The sequence below is a fragment of the Psammomys obesus genome, unplaced genomic scaffold (assembly GCF_907164565.1).
Source record: "Psammomys obesus unplaced genomic scaffold, mPsaObe1.curated_primary_1811, whole genome shotgun sequence".
NCBI lineage: Eukaryota > Metazoa > Chordata > Mammalia > Rodentia > Muridae > Psammomys > Psammomys obesus.
This window is the reverse complement of record NW_026596463.1, coordinates 5541033-5557491: the sequence shown is the minus strand read 5'-3', so window position 1 is coordinate 5557491 and position 16459 is coordinate 5541033. Positions and strand designations below refer to the sequence as shown.

General features: G+C 42.7%; 1 protein-coding gene and 1 pseudogene across 2 annotated transcripts in view; one reads left to right on the top strand and one right to left on the bottom strand.

Moving 5' to 3' along the window:
• Mrps27 (mitochondrial ribosomal protein S27) overlaps positions 1–16420 on the bottom strand; it is a 69079-nt gene extending 52659 nt beyond the window's left edge. For both annotated transcript variants that reach the window (XM_055598393.1, XM_055598394.1), the window contains exons 1-3: positions 16332–16420; positions 11155–11232; positions 846–916 (exon numbers count right to left, since the gene is read on the bottom strand). In XM_055598393.1, coding sequence (XP_055454368.1) covers positions 846–916; positions 11155–11232; positions 16332–16404 — 222 coding nt within the window. In that variant the 5' untranslated portion in view covers positions 16405–16420. The remainder of the gene's footprint in view (positions 1–845; positions 917–11154; positions 11233–16331) is intronic.
• LOC129670007 (acyl carrier protein, mitochondrial-like) lies at positions 8641–9218 on the top strand (annotated as a pseudogene).
• Positions 16421–16459: the final 39 nt, after the last annotated feature.

The window sequence follows — 16459 nt, the reverse complement described above, 5'->3', positions numbered from 1 at the left end:
AATTTCTTCTCCACTGTGACAGATCTGAGCCCCACAAATCTAACTGATGGCAGCTGAACTGTTTCCCTATTAAGAGGACAAAAGGCACAGAGAAAAGGCTGGAAAGATTCATTCTTTCCTTTCCCTCTTCTAGATTTAGAATGTCCTGATCGAAGGATCTTGCTTACTTCCACAAAAGGCATTCCTAAGATCTCATCACCTCCAAGGGAGCTACAACCACCCTCAACCTGGAAATGGGGAAACCCAGGAGCACTGCTGCCCAGTATCATAACCTTAAATCACCATCAAGACAAGACCAGGCACATTTGATGGAGGCAACAGAGGTGGGCTTTGATGTTCCAGCCTTTCTGCCTACAAACTGTGATTCTGGAAATTTCCCTCACCATCCATCCCTCACAAATACCATGCTCATCTCATATGGCTCCTGTGGAAATGAACATGATGTATGGCAAGAAACTCGACGAGTAACTGCCATGGAAGGGCTCTGCAGTGGTTCCTACCAATTACCACTCCTGATGGCTGGCCTGATTGTCTTCCTAACCACTACCTAGCAGCAGTCAGCTCAACATTAGTATCAGCTACTGAAATTATGTTAACTACTCTTACACTGAAGGCTACATTAACTTTAAATACACAGGATAATGTAACCCGAGGAAAAATATTTTATAAATCCGTGCTTGCTAACTTGAGTCTGGTATCTTTACTTCCTTTCCTTTCAGCCACTATATCATAAACTATCCATTGGTAATTCTATTTCCCATGTTTCCACATTTCTACAACACAGCCTTGCATGCAGTCTTGCTTGCTTGTTTCCTTCTTTGAAAATAGGTTTAAAATGGTCTTACCCGTGATATTGACAAAGAACTAACAGGCAGCTTTCTTTCATATGCTTTGTCCATTAAGGATGCAAGATCAGCTGTGAAGACAAAGGAGAAAGAACCTTGTTAAACATACACATTTCTCCATAAAAATCTAACAGATTTGGCTCCTGCCAGATGGCTGTGAACATTACAAAGTCAGTATCTGAACAGATGCTCACTCTTGCTCTTTTTCAGAAACTGAGGACAACTGACTGTTGTCACAGTTTTAAATAATTCGCTGAACTAGAGAATATAAAATAATAACTTAAAAAGGGCAAATTCAGCTCTTAAATGGATCAATAAGGTCCCTGTGTAAGGAAAGACAAAGAATTATGTCTGTCAAGTCCAGGAACAGACACTACATGAGGGCAAGCATAGGACCTGTCGCTGTCTTATTCCCAGCAGTGCACACCAGTCAAATCAGCTGCCCTAAAGGTTTTACAAAGGGCACTTTCATACCTTTCCTGAGCAAAGCAGGGAAGCCCCTGCCTGTCCTTCCTGATTAGTACCCTCCACCATCCAGGTGTGGGTGCCTCTCAACAGAACATCCTTGGAGACACTTGGAACTTGTGGCATTACACTCATCTCAGATGCTAAAAATCACCTGCAGTCTTAGGCAACACACACTCCAAATTGTTTATGTCACAACACAACACTGTTTCTCAAGTTTACAGTATTTTCTAGCTCCCCTCACTGTCAGCTGATGATTCTATCCCATTTCACTGCCAAACTAATCAAGAGAGCATCATCCTTGTATCAGATCTCCCAGGCCAATGGTAGCTCTCCAGCCTCTCTTATTTGACCTCTCTTTAGCTAGAGATATCCTTAAGAAAACATGTATCCCGCACCCTCAGCCCATTTCTCAGGCTCCTCTCCAGGATCACCTCTGTGTCTCTAGATGTCAGAATGCTCAGGTCTCCGCAGCGGAGTCCGCTACGGCTTCACTGGCCTCAGGCGCTGCATGATGGCAGTCTCTCCCACAGCTTCAGCCTCATAGTAGGCTCTGTGTGTAAATACCTACCCCAAGTGGCCTTTCATTCCAGACCTGCACTTCCAGTTGTACAGCGATATCTCCATCTGTGTGTTTCATAGGCCATCCAATTGCATGTCCTCTAAAATTCTTCAACTCTCCACTCTAAATATGCTTTCCCCTTCCTGGTAACAAGAGATGGCTGGCTAGCTGGAAAAGCGGGAGCTACCCTTGATCCCACTGGTTTTCACACTCTCTAAGTAACTGCCAACAACACCTATCAACTCCAGATTTGAATATATACATTTATTTCATCATCTCCATTGCTGCCCTTTCAATCTCTTACTGACCATACTTTAATTATCAAAGGGTGCTAGGGGATAGCTCAGTTGGTAAAGCGTTTGCCGGGCAAGCGTGAAGACCCAAGTCTGATCACAAATGTAAAACGCCAGGCATGGTGGCGTGTGCTTATGATCCCAGCAGGTCACTGGGGCTATCTGGTCAGCCAGGCAGCTGACGTGGCAAGTTCCAGACCAGTGAGCAATCTTGTCCTAAAAAACAACGTGAAAGAAACTTGAGGCTCTCCTCTAGCCTCCGCCCACACATGCAGAGATACACATGTAGGCTGTATCATCCACGCAAATACACACATCACCTTACTCTTACAACTGAACTGCTGTCAAGCATGCAGGTTGAGGGAGGCTTTTAAACAGTTCAGATCCTATTATCCTCTTTCTGAACCAAAATCACTAACTACAAATGCCCATGTAAGATGGTCCTCTCCTTCCCTTATGTTAAAAGTGTCAGGGAAGAACTGAATTCACCAACCTACACTCATTTTACAGGACAGTTCCATGAAAAGCACTCAGGAAATATGTAAAAGAAGGATGAGGAATAAATGATTACACTTCCCAGGCTTCCTCATGGTGGGCGTTGGGGGAGTGGAACAATCTTGAGTCATTCAGAGACTCAACAGACACCTGTTCACTGGTAACCTCTTACTGCACATTAAGCACTTTTTCTTCTTTCCTTGGGGAAATTTCCCCTCTGCTTTATAGCAACTGGGGAAAAACAACTTGGTAAAACTCCTAAGAGCTGACATGATGTAAAGAAATAGCCTTTTAAAATGACCATTTAAAAAGTATTGAAACAGGTGATTACAGCATCTATAAAACCCACAAACAGATCCTTAAAACCCCTTCCTATCAGGGATTAATACTGTCAAGTATACTTGCTCATAATTAGATACCAAATAACTCTTTTGTGCTACCAAATCTATAATTATGACCACTCACATCAATGACCAATATGAGTTATCACCTCCCTTTATCCAAAATTTATGCTGTATTAAAATAAACAAACAAATAAACAAAAAGCCAATATCAGAAGATGCTGTCCTAATTAAAATGGCCTCCAGGGTCCTTTCTCTTGTCCTTTCACAGAGCCCACACAGCGTCTCGCCCACTGCAGGATTGAGATGGCCACTGATCACCTCCAAGCATGGTAACCAGATTCTCTCTGAAGACTTTACACCCAGGCATCTTCAGTCAAGTAGAATTGGCCGCGGCTTCAAAAGAGGCCACAGCTGCAGAGCTCCCATCCGATGAGTAACGTTTAAACACTTCAAGTCAGAAAGGCTTGCTGCAAATACACTATGTGACCAATCACCCTGCATTACAGCAACAGTGTGATGAATGAGGCAGAAAACAGCAAGGGTGGGAGGGCTAGGAAGGCAGGACAGCTGCAGCCTATGGAAGGCCAGCGCCACAGGCTTCTGGACCGTGGCCTTCCACAGCCAAAGTCACACTTTCTGCTTTAGGGAGGGGCCAACAGATGCTCAAGTTCTGTTCAACCGGCTGTGCCAAAGACATTTCACTAGGTTCTCAGCTCCCCCGGAACACATACTGAAGCTGATGGCTGTGGACAGCAAAGACTACGGGGAAATGGATCTGAAATATAAGTTCTTCATTTAGCAGAATTTTCAACCACACAAGGCAGCAATAAAATTAGATGAGCAAAATGACAGAAGGGAATGCTAACAGGCAAGTGCTGTACACCTAGAAAAAAGTCAGTGTAAAGATATTTTAAACAAACAAAACAAAATGTATTAGCAGTACTCACTAAGGCACTATTCCAGGGTTGATTTTTAGCAGGTTTATCTTTAGAAGGTGATAGCAGAAAAATTGGGAGTAAATAAAGGTGTCAAAATAGCTGCTTAAATGAGGTGTTTTGAAGGATAAAGCTTTAGCAGTGAACACTAGCATATGGTTTTTCTGTCTCTCTGTCTCTGTGTGTGCATGTGTGTGTGAGCTGTCCTAAAAGACAAGGTGGTGAGCATTAGCATGTGAGTTAAATAACTACCTTAGAAGATGTAGGACAATAATCTTTTAAAAATGGGGATAGATGGCACAACTTTCAGACCAGCAGAATGGGGAAAAAAGTACAAACCAAACCACCTCTAGCTAAGGCAAGAGAAGGGGACTGGGGAGGCACTCTCTGCCTGTCATATAAGTGAACTGCCTTCTTCCATAGGCTTCCACCACAGTTCAGAGAGAAGGAACCATGGCCCAAAACCTTGAGGCCAGGGAATATGATAAGCTCCTTTTCCTTAAAAGCTGTCTTCCTCAGGTATTTGTCACAGTGATAGAAAGCTGGCGCAGAGAACACTGACAAGGAGAACAAGGAATGAACGGAGGTTGGAGTCCTTCAACTTCTAGCTTCAACCCTGACCCAGGTGAGGCCTCCCCTTTCAGATAAGAAGGATGCCCTGGAGCCTACAGCAGGCTAGAGCTGGGACTCAGAGAACTCACTCACAAAGTAGGGAATTTAGGATAAACTTAGATGAGTGGACAGGAAGTACGCACCTATCACAGGAACATGATACCCAAGAAAAATATCTCCCTGTGTCTAAAAGAATTAAGCTCCCCAAATAGCACTCTTAAGAGAGCCCTTCAGACAGCAGTCCACCTCATTGTCTGCTGCTGTTTTGTGGGAAATGGCTGCTCAGGTAGGCCGTGAGCTCTCCACCAACTTCAACAGTAGCTCTGATGTTTTTTTGAAACTTGACCTTGAGTTTGTTTCTGAAGCCTTCTCCTCCACTCAGCTCCATGCATTAACATACAATCTCTCTAAGCCACAAAGTAACAAGCAGCTAAATCAAACACACAGAAGTCACCAATTGGCTCTTTCATCAAGGACTAAACCTTTGCAGTAACGGTGGAGAATGAAAGCCATCAGTCTGGGAGACTGCTATTGTACCCCAGCTTCCCAGATGTCTAAGAATCCCTGAGAGTCTGGGCTGTACTGACCTCAGAAGTCGGCACGTGTAGACTTCGTAACAATGTTGACTCTTACAACCCAGGCAAACAAAAAATAAAAGCAAAAGCAACAACAAAACAAAAACAGGGGATAAGACTAATCACAAACAAAATATGACCAAAAATAAGTTCAGATATACCATCAACCATGAAAAAACAAAAACAAAAACAAAAACCACAAAAACCAAAACCAAGGCCTGAATCTGACCAAATTACTTTTTTACAGCCACCGTTTATACGGGACAGAGGGAAAACCAAGCAGGCCTAGGATGTGAGCTCCACTACTAAAGGCAAGTCTGCCGGGGTGAGTGTGACACGCGCGTAGGTCCTCTCTAAATGAAGAGAGCGTGTTTCAGACATGAGGAAATGTGTGCTGGGTTATTTAATTATGGCACTATAGTTGTCTTCAAAAACACTCATCTTTTGGAGGTACGCATCAAAACACATATGAAATGATTAGGTAACAGATTTACTTGAGCAATCTGATGATATCAAATTAGTAACTGATAAATCTGGTTCACCCCTATGTTTCTACAAAAAGATTTTACTGAAGAGTCAAGAGAAAGTACAGTCAACTGTATTGGCATGCTTCAGTTGGGTCCGTGTTCAATTAGGCCACTAAAACTATATAACAATACAGAAGATGGTTGGGCGCGGTGGCACACACACTCAATCCCAGCACTTGGGAAGCAGAGGCAGATGGATATCTGAGTTCAAGGTTGGCCTGATCCGCAAGGATTACACGGTGAGACCTTGCCTCAAAAACAAAAAACACCAGACGCTGGTTATTTCATATTTACGTGACTGTTCTATATGTAACAATGGCTTTAAAAAATCCTTATCCTTTTGAAACACACACAAACACTCGTGAGCAATTATTTGCTTTCCTGGGACTTGCCTCAAAACAATCCAAAAAATAGGGACGAGTAGTAGACATAAAGAAACTGAGCTGATAACTGCTGAAAGCAGACGGCTGGTCACGGGATTCTTTATAGCTTTGTCTCTACTTTCCTGTTTATACTTTCTCCTGAAAAACGCTTTTATAAAGAAGCCTATGGTGTCCCAAGTCAGGACTTCGGGTGTCTCGGAAGAGAGGTAGGCACAACCCGGCCTCCAGAGCGTGAAGAATGCTCCATCTCCTAGACAGGTGTGCTCACTCTGTGGTAACTCACTGTATTCGAATGCACAAGGCAATGCAACAAGCATCTTTCAAGAAAACAGAAATGCAGCACTTTAAATTCAAGGACCCCAGGCCCGGCGGGAGCAGCCTTTCCAGGCCTCGTCGGGCGGAGCCAAGAACGCCACACCCGCTCCTGTGCCAATGGGCGCGACAGCACGAAATGCCTCATATCAGCCCTCTTCCCTCCTCCAATCAGGAAGCCCGACCCGAGCACCTCTCGGCCCTCCCAGCCCCGAGTCCAATCACGGTGCTCCACATGAGCGCACGGTTCCCCATAGGCCCGCGCCACCAGCAGGAGGAAGAGCGCTTCTCATAAGGACCACACCCGCCATCTACTGCCCGTCAGGCGGAGATGCAGCAGGGGGGCCCCGGAGCATTCAGCCTGCAGCCCTGCTCAGTCAGATCTCAACCCTCAAAGCAAGCTGTCACACTGAAAAATGTGCACGTATGAAGCAGAGGCGGAAGGAAGCAGTTCACTTTCTACTATACAATGGGAAAATACAGTCCCCGAAGGCTCTTTTTCTTCCAAGCAATCTGAATTCCAAACTTTATTTCACATGAAATATTATATACAGGGACAAACACTAAGGACACAGGGACAAACACTAAGGACCCAGGGATTCACTCATTCTGCATATTTCTAGGATGAATGTTTAGGAACTAAGACAGGCATCACCCACCCCTGATTTATAGTTATAGACACGGGCGGGGACACAAACTCTGATGGCAGCCTCTTGGGTACAGAATCCACATCATGCTACCTAAGGAAAGCACAGACAGACACAGGGTAGGGAAACAGTTCTGACTAAATGTACCAAGGCACTGGAGGTAGACAGGCAAGGACAGGAGGTGCTCAGTAAATCGTAATTTCCTGTTTTCCCAAATACTAGTCTTAACAGAGAGGAGATGGTTGCCTCCCGGTGATGCTCATGTGCCGCAGATTATCATCCTATTCTTTGGCAAACAACTTGTTTATTCATGTAACTAGGACAAGGATCCCTAGATTTTTGTCCATATAACAGATCTAACTATACCTGACACAAGACACAAACAGCGGCTGTCTCCATTTCCTCATCTTTCCTCCATACCTACAAAAAATGTTTAACAACATGCTTTCCCAGAATGCACCATTCCCATATTTATATTTCCATAGCACTGTGGGAAACTCATGTTTGGCACACGAGAACAACCTTTGCTATATAACTAGCTGAAGCTACATTGGAATTATCCCTCGAACAGTGGCTTCTAAGAGAAAAACTGACTTCAGGGGGCATCTTAACATGCGTAGGTTATCGGTGACTTTCACGATAACTGGAAGACATAGCTGGTACTTTTTTGGGTAGAAGACAGAGAAACTGCATAACATGCAGTGGTGTGACTCTCCCCACAAAAATGCTGCCTCTCTTGGAAGCCACGCTCTAAGCAGACAGGAGACCCCATCCAGACCAGGGAAACCCCCCTGCAGATGCTGGAGACTGGGGTAGCAGGTAAGAAATCAATGGCATCTAACACCAGACCCTGTTCCAATACCACCCACTCCACACAGAACTGGAAAGAGTTCCCAAGAAAGGGCTGAGCCCAGGCTAGGGAAGGGAAAGACAACACAGTTAAATGGTAAGAAGGAAGGAGTGAGAAGGAGAAAGCATTTATGCTAGCCAGCAGGCATGGGACACTGACTTCCACATAATGACAGAAATGAACCACTGAAAAACATCACAAAAATCAACAAGATGTCAACACAATGTATGAACACAGATGCATAAATGAGAAAGAAACACAAAAGAAAGCAAGGGCTGTTGCCTAAGGAGAACGCTGGGTGCTAAGTAAGTACGGAGAATTGGAAAATCATCACTTTGCAACCTTCACAGTATAGTCTGACTCAGGCTAGAGCATGAATGGGGAAAAAAAATCTTAGGGGAACTTGAGAAGCAGCAGGAAGTCATCATTATGTTAAATGTCTCCCTACTTACAGTCAAGAGGGAGAAAAAAAAAGTCATGCAGCTGAGAAATCAGATGCATGCGACTAGGGGACCGCAGCTGACATGCCTGGTGGAGGCACAGAGACATCAGCTGTGTGCAGCTCAGACAGCCTGACAGGGTCATGGCATAAGAAAGCAGCCTGTCTGGGGAGGCAAAACTGCACCTAATCATAAAGATAAGAAAAGTCGTAAGAGGTAAAAAAGGATAAGGAATAATTTCAAATTAAAGACTTGATTTAACTGCAACATGAACCTGGAGTAGAAAAAATGTGATTAAGGACAATTAATAATAAAAAGTCAAAATGATAAGAAAAGATTCTGGGTTGGCGCAGCCATGGCGGCCCATGTCCTTTCCGCCTGTGTCCACCGCCTGCCCACGGTCTACGCACCGCTGTCCCAGCTTCCCACACCGGCCTTGTCTCGGCCACTCAGCACCACTCTCCGCACTGAGGGAACCTGGAGGAGACCCGGGACTCTGCAGCCCGCCTTGGCCCTCGCGCAGGTGCCTGGAAGGGTCACACACCTGTGCGGCCAGTATAGTCAAGCACCCCCATTGACGTTAGAGGGAATCAAAGACTGAGTTCTGTATGTCTTGAAACTCTATGACAAAACTGACCCAGAAAAGCTCTCAGTAAATTCTCATTTTATGAAGGACCTGGGCTTAGACAGTTTGGACCAAGTGGAGATTATTATGGCCATGGAAAATGACTTTGGGTTTAAAATCCCTGATATAGATGCAGAGAAGTTAATGTGTCCACAAGAAATTGTAGATTACATTGCAGATAAGAAGGATGTGTATGAATAAAGTATCAGAGCCTTCTTCCTCACTGAGAGAACTCCGAGGACACATGATGGCATTATGACTGACCAACAATGGTTCTGTTGGATTTGTATTTAAATTGTCTGAGTATTTTGCCCTTTAAAAATAAAAAAAAAAGATAAGAAAAAACAATAAATAAGTCAAATAATAAAGAGTTAAATAATAAAAGACATGAAAAATCCATTAATTAACGAATTCAATAAATGTGCTATGGTATATAACATGTTGGATAACGCATACTGAAGAATTTAAGATAAAGAGCTATAATGTAGGAAACAAACTCTCAGATAGTTAAAAAAAAAAACAGCATGTGCACACTTCCCTGATAGGGACAAAACAGAACACACACACACGAATTAGAAAGCAAGAGCAAATACATCAAAATGGTACCAAAAAGTGCATATGAGCAAAGGTTGAGGAGAAACTCGATAATTTTTTGTAAGCTGAAAATTACTTCCAGGGGTAGGATCTGACTTAGTAAGTTAAGAGTACTTGCTGCACAAGTGTGAAAATCTGAGTATGACTCTCCAAAGTGCACATCAAAAGCCTAGAGAGGTTGTGTGCAGGCCTGTAATCCCATTTCTAGGGCACTGTGGATAGAGGTGGGAAGCCTGCTTGGGTTTGCTGGTAGCTAGCTCACCTCCAAGTTCAGTGAGAGACATTTTTATTTTTTACTACTTAAAAACCTGTCTAATTAATGGAACTGATTTCACTTTACACATTAACACAAAGAACTTCTTTCATAATTAAAAATAGGCCACATTTTCATTAATGCGTTCTTCAATGTCTTTTACTTATTCAGAGCTTTGCCAAAAGCTGCTTGTTTTCTAAATAAAATGTCAGTCTATGTACACTTGTGATGTCTGATTTCACCAGTATAGTACATCTGTGCCCATGCATATTGTCCTTTCTGTTCAAAGCTGTACATGCAGAATGAAAGCATGAGGTGACTTCCAAGTCCTCAGTGAGGCCTAAATATTTCTTCACATTTCAAAACACGATTATTCATCAAATTACTTCATTTTGTTTCTCTTTTACAGCATGTAATTGCATAAATTTTAAAAAGCATGTTTAGAAAGCATTGTATGTAGATTTAATCTCAAGTTACTGTAGGCTGGCTGTGGAGGTCTTGATCGCTCACCTTCACACCCTGCCCAGCTCTGCTCTGCCTGGCCCTGTCCACACAAGCCCATTTCAGAGCTGCCGGCCAACTCGGCAACTCACATTCTCAGAGAAGACCACAAACATTCCAAAGCATCCAAAAAGGTAGCCAGAACTGACAGCTATGTCCCTGCACTTCTGGAAGAGTCCATCATAAAGGAAGACTTTGCTCTCATCTAACACAGCACAGAGGACAGTGAGAGAACAAGTGTGTGGAGGTAGGTGGGCATGTTAGGTCTGCCTCCGTGTGCAGGGCGCTACAGTCTCATAACTGGTCCCTGATCATGTCACTCTGCAGGGCCATGTTTGGCAGGGCAGTCGGAAGTGTGTGTGCGTTTGGAAAAGGTGCTTGTGAGGGGTCAGTGACATTGCTTAGGCCCGGTAATTCATACAAGAAAGGCTGCAATCTGAACAAGAGAAACAGGGAGCGGAGGAGCGTGCTGCTGGGAAGACACTCACTATTTTTTCATGGCTTCCATGAGACTGCAAATTTGCTTCCAAATCTGTCACTTGGCAATGATATAGAAGTTAAGAAAACAATGAGTTTGAAAAGACAAACGTATAAAGTGTAAAAGTCTGTAAACAGAAACAAGCTGTGTGAAAACTACAGAATACAGTGAACGAAAAGCAAGAAAAATTGTTTATACAACCTTGGTGGTGTAACCATCAAGGCAAATAATAAAGACAGTTTTAGGAATGGAAGGGCAAAGGCAAGCCTCCATGTGTGATCATAGCTTTTTTAAGACTTAAAGTGTACTTCTGTGAGCTGAGTCATTGTAAAAGTATCTTTTCATGTATGCATCATGAGAGCATATGATGCGAGGCGTGTGGAGTGCCACAAGTGACAGAACACGGGGCAGCACCTACCCAGGTGGCATTGCTCCTTCTCTCTGGCTTCCCACTGGCGGCTGTCGACGTACGCTGCAGAAAGCAGGCATCTTTTACCTGAGGGAGAGACAATCATCTCAAAAGGCATGTTGTTTCACAGACCTTCACCAAACATGACTTCTGTCATATCTGCAACTACCAGTATATGTACTTCTTCAAATTCTAACATAACGCTCTAATTGAATACCGCAGGGTTCACGACAAAATGCAGAACAAGCTGAAAAGCTCCACGACAGTTTCAGGTGAGCATGCTGCTTATTTTCTTTCAACGTTAGAACTGAAAGTCATTTATGCTATTTAATTACAGCCCAGCTTTTCAGAGTCCTAAAATCATTCCCAGACCACAAATAACCTGCAGTACTATTGTTAATCATTAATGGATGAGTTATCAATCCTGAAAACATCTCTATTTGACTTAGATTACCATATTTATCCATATTTTGCATAAAGGAAATAAAAGTATCTTATCAGTGACCCAGAACTCCATGAGGATAAAAGAAACCTGAAAGGTGAATTAGAAGCATCACACAGGTGGCAGAGCTGGATTCCCCGCAGCTGGGAATAAACAGTGCTCAGTTACATGGACTCCCAGAATAAACAAGGAAGAGCTGATGGCAGTCTCAACAACGGTGAAACCTTCTCTATCTCAAAGCATATTCTCAGGAAAGTGATAAAATAATCTACAACATGGAAAAAAATAAGTAACTTGTATCAGGGGCATAAAATACCTTTACAATTTAACAATGAGAGACAACCGACTGAAAGGTGGGCAAAGGATTTGAACAGATACTTCTCAAAAAAAAAAGGGGGGGGGAGTTATGCTAGGCCTAGTGATACAAGTCTATAATCCCAGCCATGGAGGAGGCTGAAGGAGTAGGTTCCCAAGCTCAGGGCCTTTCTGGGCTTCGGAGTTAGTTCAAGGTCAGCCTAAGCAACTTAGTCTAAAAACCAGCAAGTACTAGGCCAGTAAGATGGCTCAGGGGTTTAGGGCTTGCTGCTAACCCTGGCAATCTGAGTTCAACGCTTGGACGGAGAGAGAATGCCCTCTAGCCTCCACACAGTACCAGAGCATATATGTGCTCCCCTCTACTACAAAGTAAATAAATAAACGTAATAAAACTTTTTAAAGATTAGTACAAAAGGGCTGGGCAATTAGTAATAGCGTGCTAACCCAGCAAATGGAAGGCCTCATGTTCAATTCCTAAGACCACACACACACACACACACACACACACACACACACACACACAAAATCAAGAGGCACAAGCAAAGATGCTTACCAACACTGGCCAGTAGGGAAATAGAAAGCAAAGCCACCAACTATGAAGAACACAATCACAAAGCAAAAATATAGTCGGGGTGAAAACTTTATACATTGCTGGTGAGACTATTCAGTAGTGCAGGTGCATGGGAAAACAGACAGCACCCCCAAATGTTATCAGAATTACCAAGTGACCTAGCAATTCTACTCCTAGGTATATGGAAGAATGAAAACTTAAATTTGCATCAAATTTATATACCAATGTTCATGGAAGTATTTCTAATAGTGGATAAAAAGCAGAAATAACCAAAATATCCTCAGGTTATATATCAAAATTTGGTACATCATTATAATGGAACATTTCAGCAATTTAAAGATAAGAACTTTGATAACATTATGTTAAGTGAAAAGTTTTCAGTTTCAAAAGAGCACATACTATATTCTACTTACATGAAACATCAGAGCAGATAAGTCTAAAGAGATAGGAAGTAGGTTACAAGTTGCCTAGAACTGGGAATGGGGATTGAGAAAGTGAGAGTAACTGGCAATAAATATAGATTTCTTTGGGGTGTGATAAAAATATCACACAATTGGTTGTAAAGATGCTTGCACAACTCTGAAAGTCTCAGAACTGTGTACTTTTAATGTGTGAATTGAACAGCATGTAAATTCTACCTCAAGCAAAGGAAAAGAAGAACTCCAAAATAAAAGGCAAATACACAGCATCCTAACAGATGGCCCAAGCATTACAACCTGAGTTTTACATAGTTGGAGAAGAACTGAAGATGACACCTGACTTTGACCTCTGGCCTTCATATTCAAGCATGTGCACACAAGTATGCATACACACATACTCAACACACACACTTTTTTATAAGTAAAATAAAACAACACATTAACCTTTCAGTGATGCTTTATGAGTATCATATAGACCAAAGGTTTTTCCATTACTGCACACTAACTGAGGGTCTGTATATTAATGTTACAACCAAAGAATTTCTACAGCTGTGGGCAAAGGATGAACGGAAATGGACCAGAAGCAAAGACCTGGATCAGACTGTCCAATTTTACTCTGCATATGAATCTCATTAAAATGCAACATACAGTAGTTCTGTATGTTGCTGGTATAATGCTTTTTTTTTTTTTTTAATGTATACACCTTACCCTTGTTCACTCAAATACTGATTTCTCCTCCACCCCACCCCCAACTCTGGTTTCAATCCAGATATTGCATTGTGATACTCATTCTAAGCAACCTGTCTCAACTCTTGTGTAAACAGGACAAAATAAAGCAACTAGACACAATATTGAGCAGGGAGGAGCCAGAAGGCAGGAGATGAGTGGGAGGAGAAGGGGAGAGAGGAGAGCTAGGAAAGCAGAGCTGGAGGAGAGATCTTGGAGGAAGTGGAGCATGAACCAGACCTAAGATTTCACAAAAAGCAAGTACAACGTGGGAAATCTAAATGTTAGGAAACTGAGTGAGGGCTTGGAGGTTTAGGAGGGAGTAAATATTGCCCAGCATTGTGTTCTAGGTTAACTAAAAACCCAGTCTCTGTGTGGTGCTTTGGTTATACAGCTGTTTAAGATTAACAGCAAGCTCTACTAGAAGATAAACCAATAGTAAATATTAATAACCTCATATAACGGTGTGTCTAGAGAGCAGACAGATTCCACACATCTAAGTGACTGGGTAGTGACAATGAAAGTCCTCAGACCACATCTGAATTCAGGCTTAGGTCTCAGCCTGCCCAATCCCTCTCTGTGCATGCCATTTAAAATGTTTGCTTAGCCAGGCTGGAGGCAAAGGTGGGAGTGTCTACAAGTTCAAGGCCAACATGCTCTATACAGGGTTTCTACCGACCAGCCCTACATACAAGACCCTGCCTCAAAGACTAGAGTGTTTAAAATTTTCCCAAGCCTATTACTGTTAGGTCGCTTTCCTTGGAGCAACAATATTCTCTAATAAGTGTCCTCAACAAAAAGAAATATTTTCTCCATTGAATTCTATAATACTTAGAAAGACCAGAACTTCAAATTTGGTGAAAATCATATCCGTTCCATTTAAATCCTTACACACTTGTTATTTCAGCCTTTTTGTTTGTTTGTTTTGTTTTTTTGGAAACAGTGTTTCTCTGTGTAGTCCTGGCTGTTCTTTAACTCCCTCTGTAGACCATGATGGCCTTGAACTCAAGAGATCCGCCACCCTCTGCCTCTTTGCCTCCGGAGTGCTGGGACAAAAGGTGTATGCCACTACATCTGGTTCTATTTAGGCCTTTAATCAAATGTCTCCAAGCATTGTGCTTGCTTTGTTTTTAAAAGAAGGAAATAATGTGATTGTGGAAATGGATAAGCTTTAGTGTCACAATTTAACTTTTAACTCTTGCCTTGCTAATAATACATGTTATAAAAAATTGGGCAAATCACACAGCGTTTCTGATTTTCTTTCTTCATACACAGAATGAGAGAACACTGCCTGTCTGAGCATGGTGGTTAAGGACTCACTAAATAGTACCCAGCAAGCTTCCTTCCTCTGACCTTTCCATTTATTTGTCTTGTTGTTGTTGCTCTATCTCATTTAATGCCATCTTTTTGTTCATTTTAGCTGTACTCTTTTATCCTATTTTAAGTAGACTAGATAGAAGGCTCAAAGTGTTGCATATCTGGTCATGAATTTGTCTAAAGCAGAATATTTTTCCAGCTCAAACATTTCAATGTCTGTAAGTCATTTATCTTCATATCCAAATCTTAAGTGTTGGAATAGCACGGGTGCAGCTTACCATAAATTTACCAGTTTAAACTGAAACCAAACTGCTATATTAATGGTTCTGTCAAGTTGCTCGATGTAATTTCCATTTCGCTGTTAGAATGGTTGCCCCAGACACTATAAGCAACCAACACAATCTCCCTTATCTACTACAATGGGTCTTATTTGACTTCAAAGAATTTACCAGCAATCATAATTAAATATCCTGAGTAGCTCTACAAACCATCCTTACTTTGGTGCCAAGTATTGTTCCTATCAATGTGTCAAATGTGGGATATGCAACATTCTTACCAGGTAGTTCAAACACTTTATCTTCAGAAAACTCTTGAGGCCAACTATGAAGTTTCTTAATGGCTGTACATTAAGCAGTGTGAGCAAGTGCACTGCTTTTTTTTTTTTTTTTTTTTAAACCAGTGTTAAGGAAGGCGATTGAAAGCAGGAGAGAAGCAGCAATGGAAACACCCAGGTGTGGTTGCTACATTTCACTTCTGTAATACGAGGTTGTGACCACTGCAAACTTGGCTTTTGTAAATACTTTAAAACATGTTTTCAGCATGAGGTCCACTAAAAAGGCTCTGAGTGATGTCCACTCAAGACCTCAACGTGCTCTACTTGTTTACCTACACGTGGAAAACTAAAAAAACGTCAGGCAGACGTTGTGACCAAGGTCATCAGGTGAAGTGAGGCTACTATTGAAAAATTCCTTCACGAAGTGACGACCAAGGGTCCGGACCATCAAGTTCGAGGCAGTGAGGAAAACTTCTGCCTGATGCCCCTCCAAAGAAATCTCAGGAGAAAGAGAACAGTTCTAGCTCCAGAAGTAATCATATTCGGGTTTTTCCTGCTCAGCCAAAGACCTACTAGTTTAAAATATTGGACCTGCAAGACATACGCAAAACCTCTCACGTCACAGCCTTCCTACACTTCTTAAAATTTGGATTGGCGGGTTCTATCCTTAAGGAGATGTTATTTTTTTTTCTTTCTTCGGTACCAATAGCCTAATCGGCTTCTCTAGCAACCGGATCCTAGAAGCAGTTACGCTCTCTTTGAAAGCCCATCGCTCCCGTCACTCAGCGAACAGCGTGTTGAGAGGTCTAAAGGAGCTGCAGCTCCAAGGCAGCCGTCACCAACCTGCGAGAGAAAGGCGAGACGTGGATATTTTTCGAGCCAGGAGCGACCCACACCGCACCATGGGGGCCGCCATCTTGAAGCGTACCAAGTGAAACGCCGGCCCGGGGGTGAGGCTCGGAGGAGGGCGG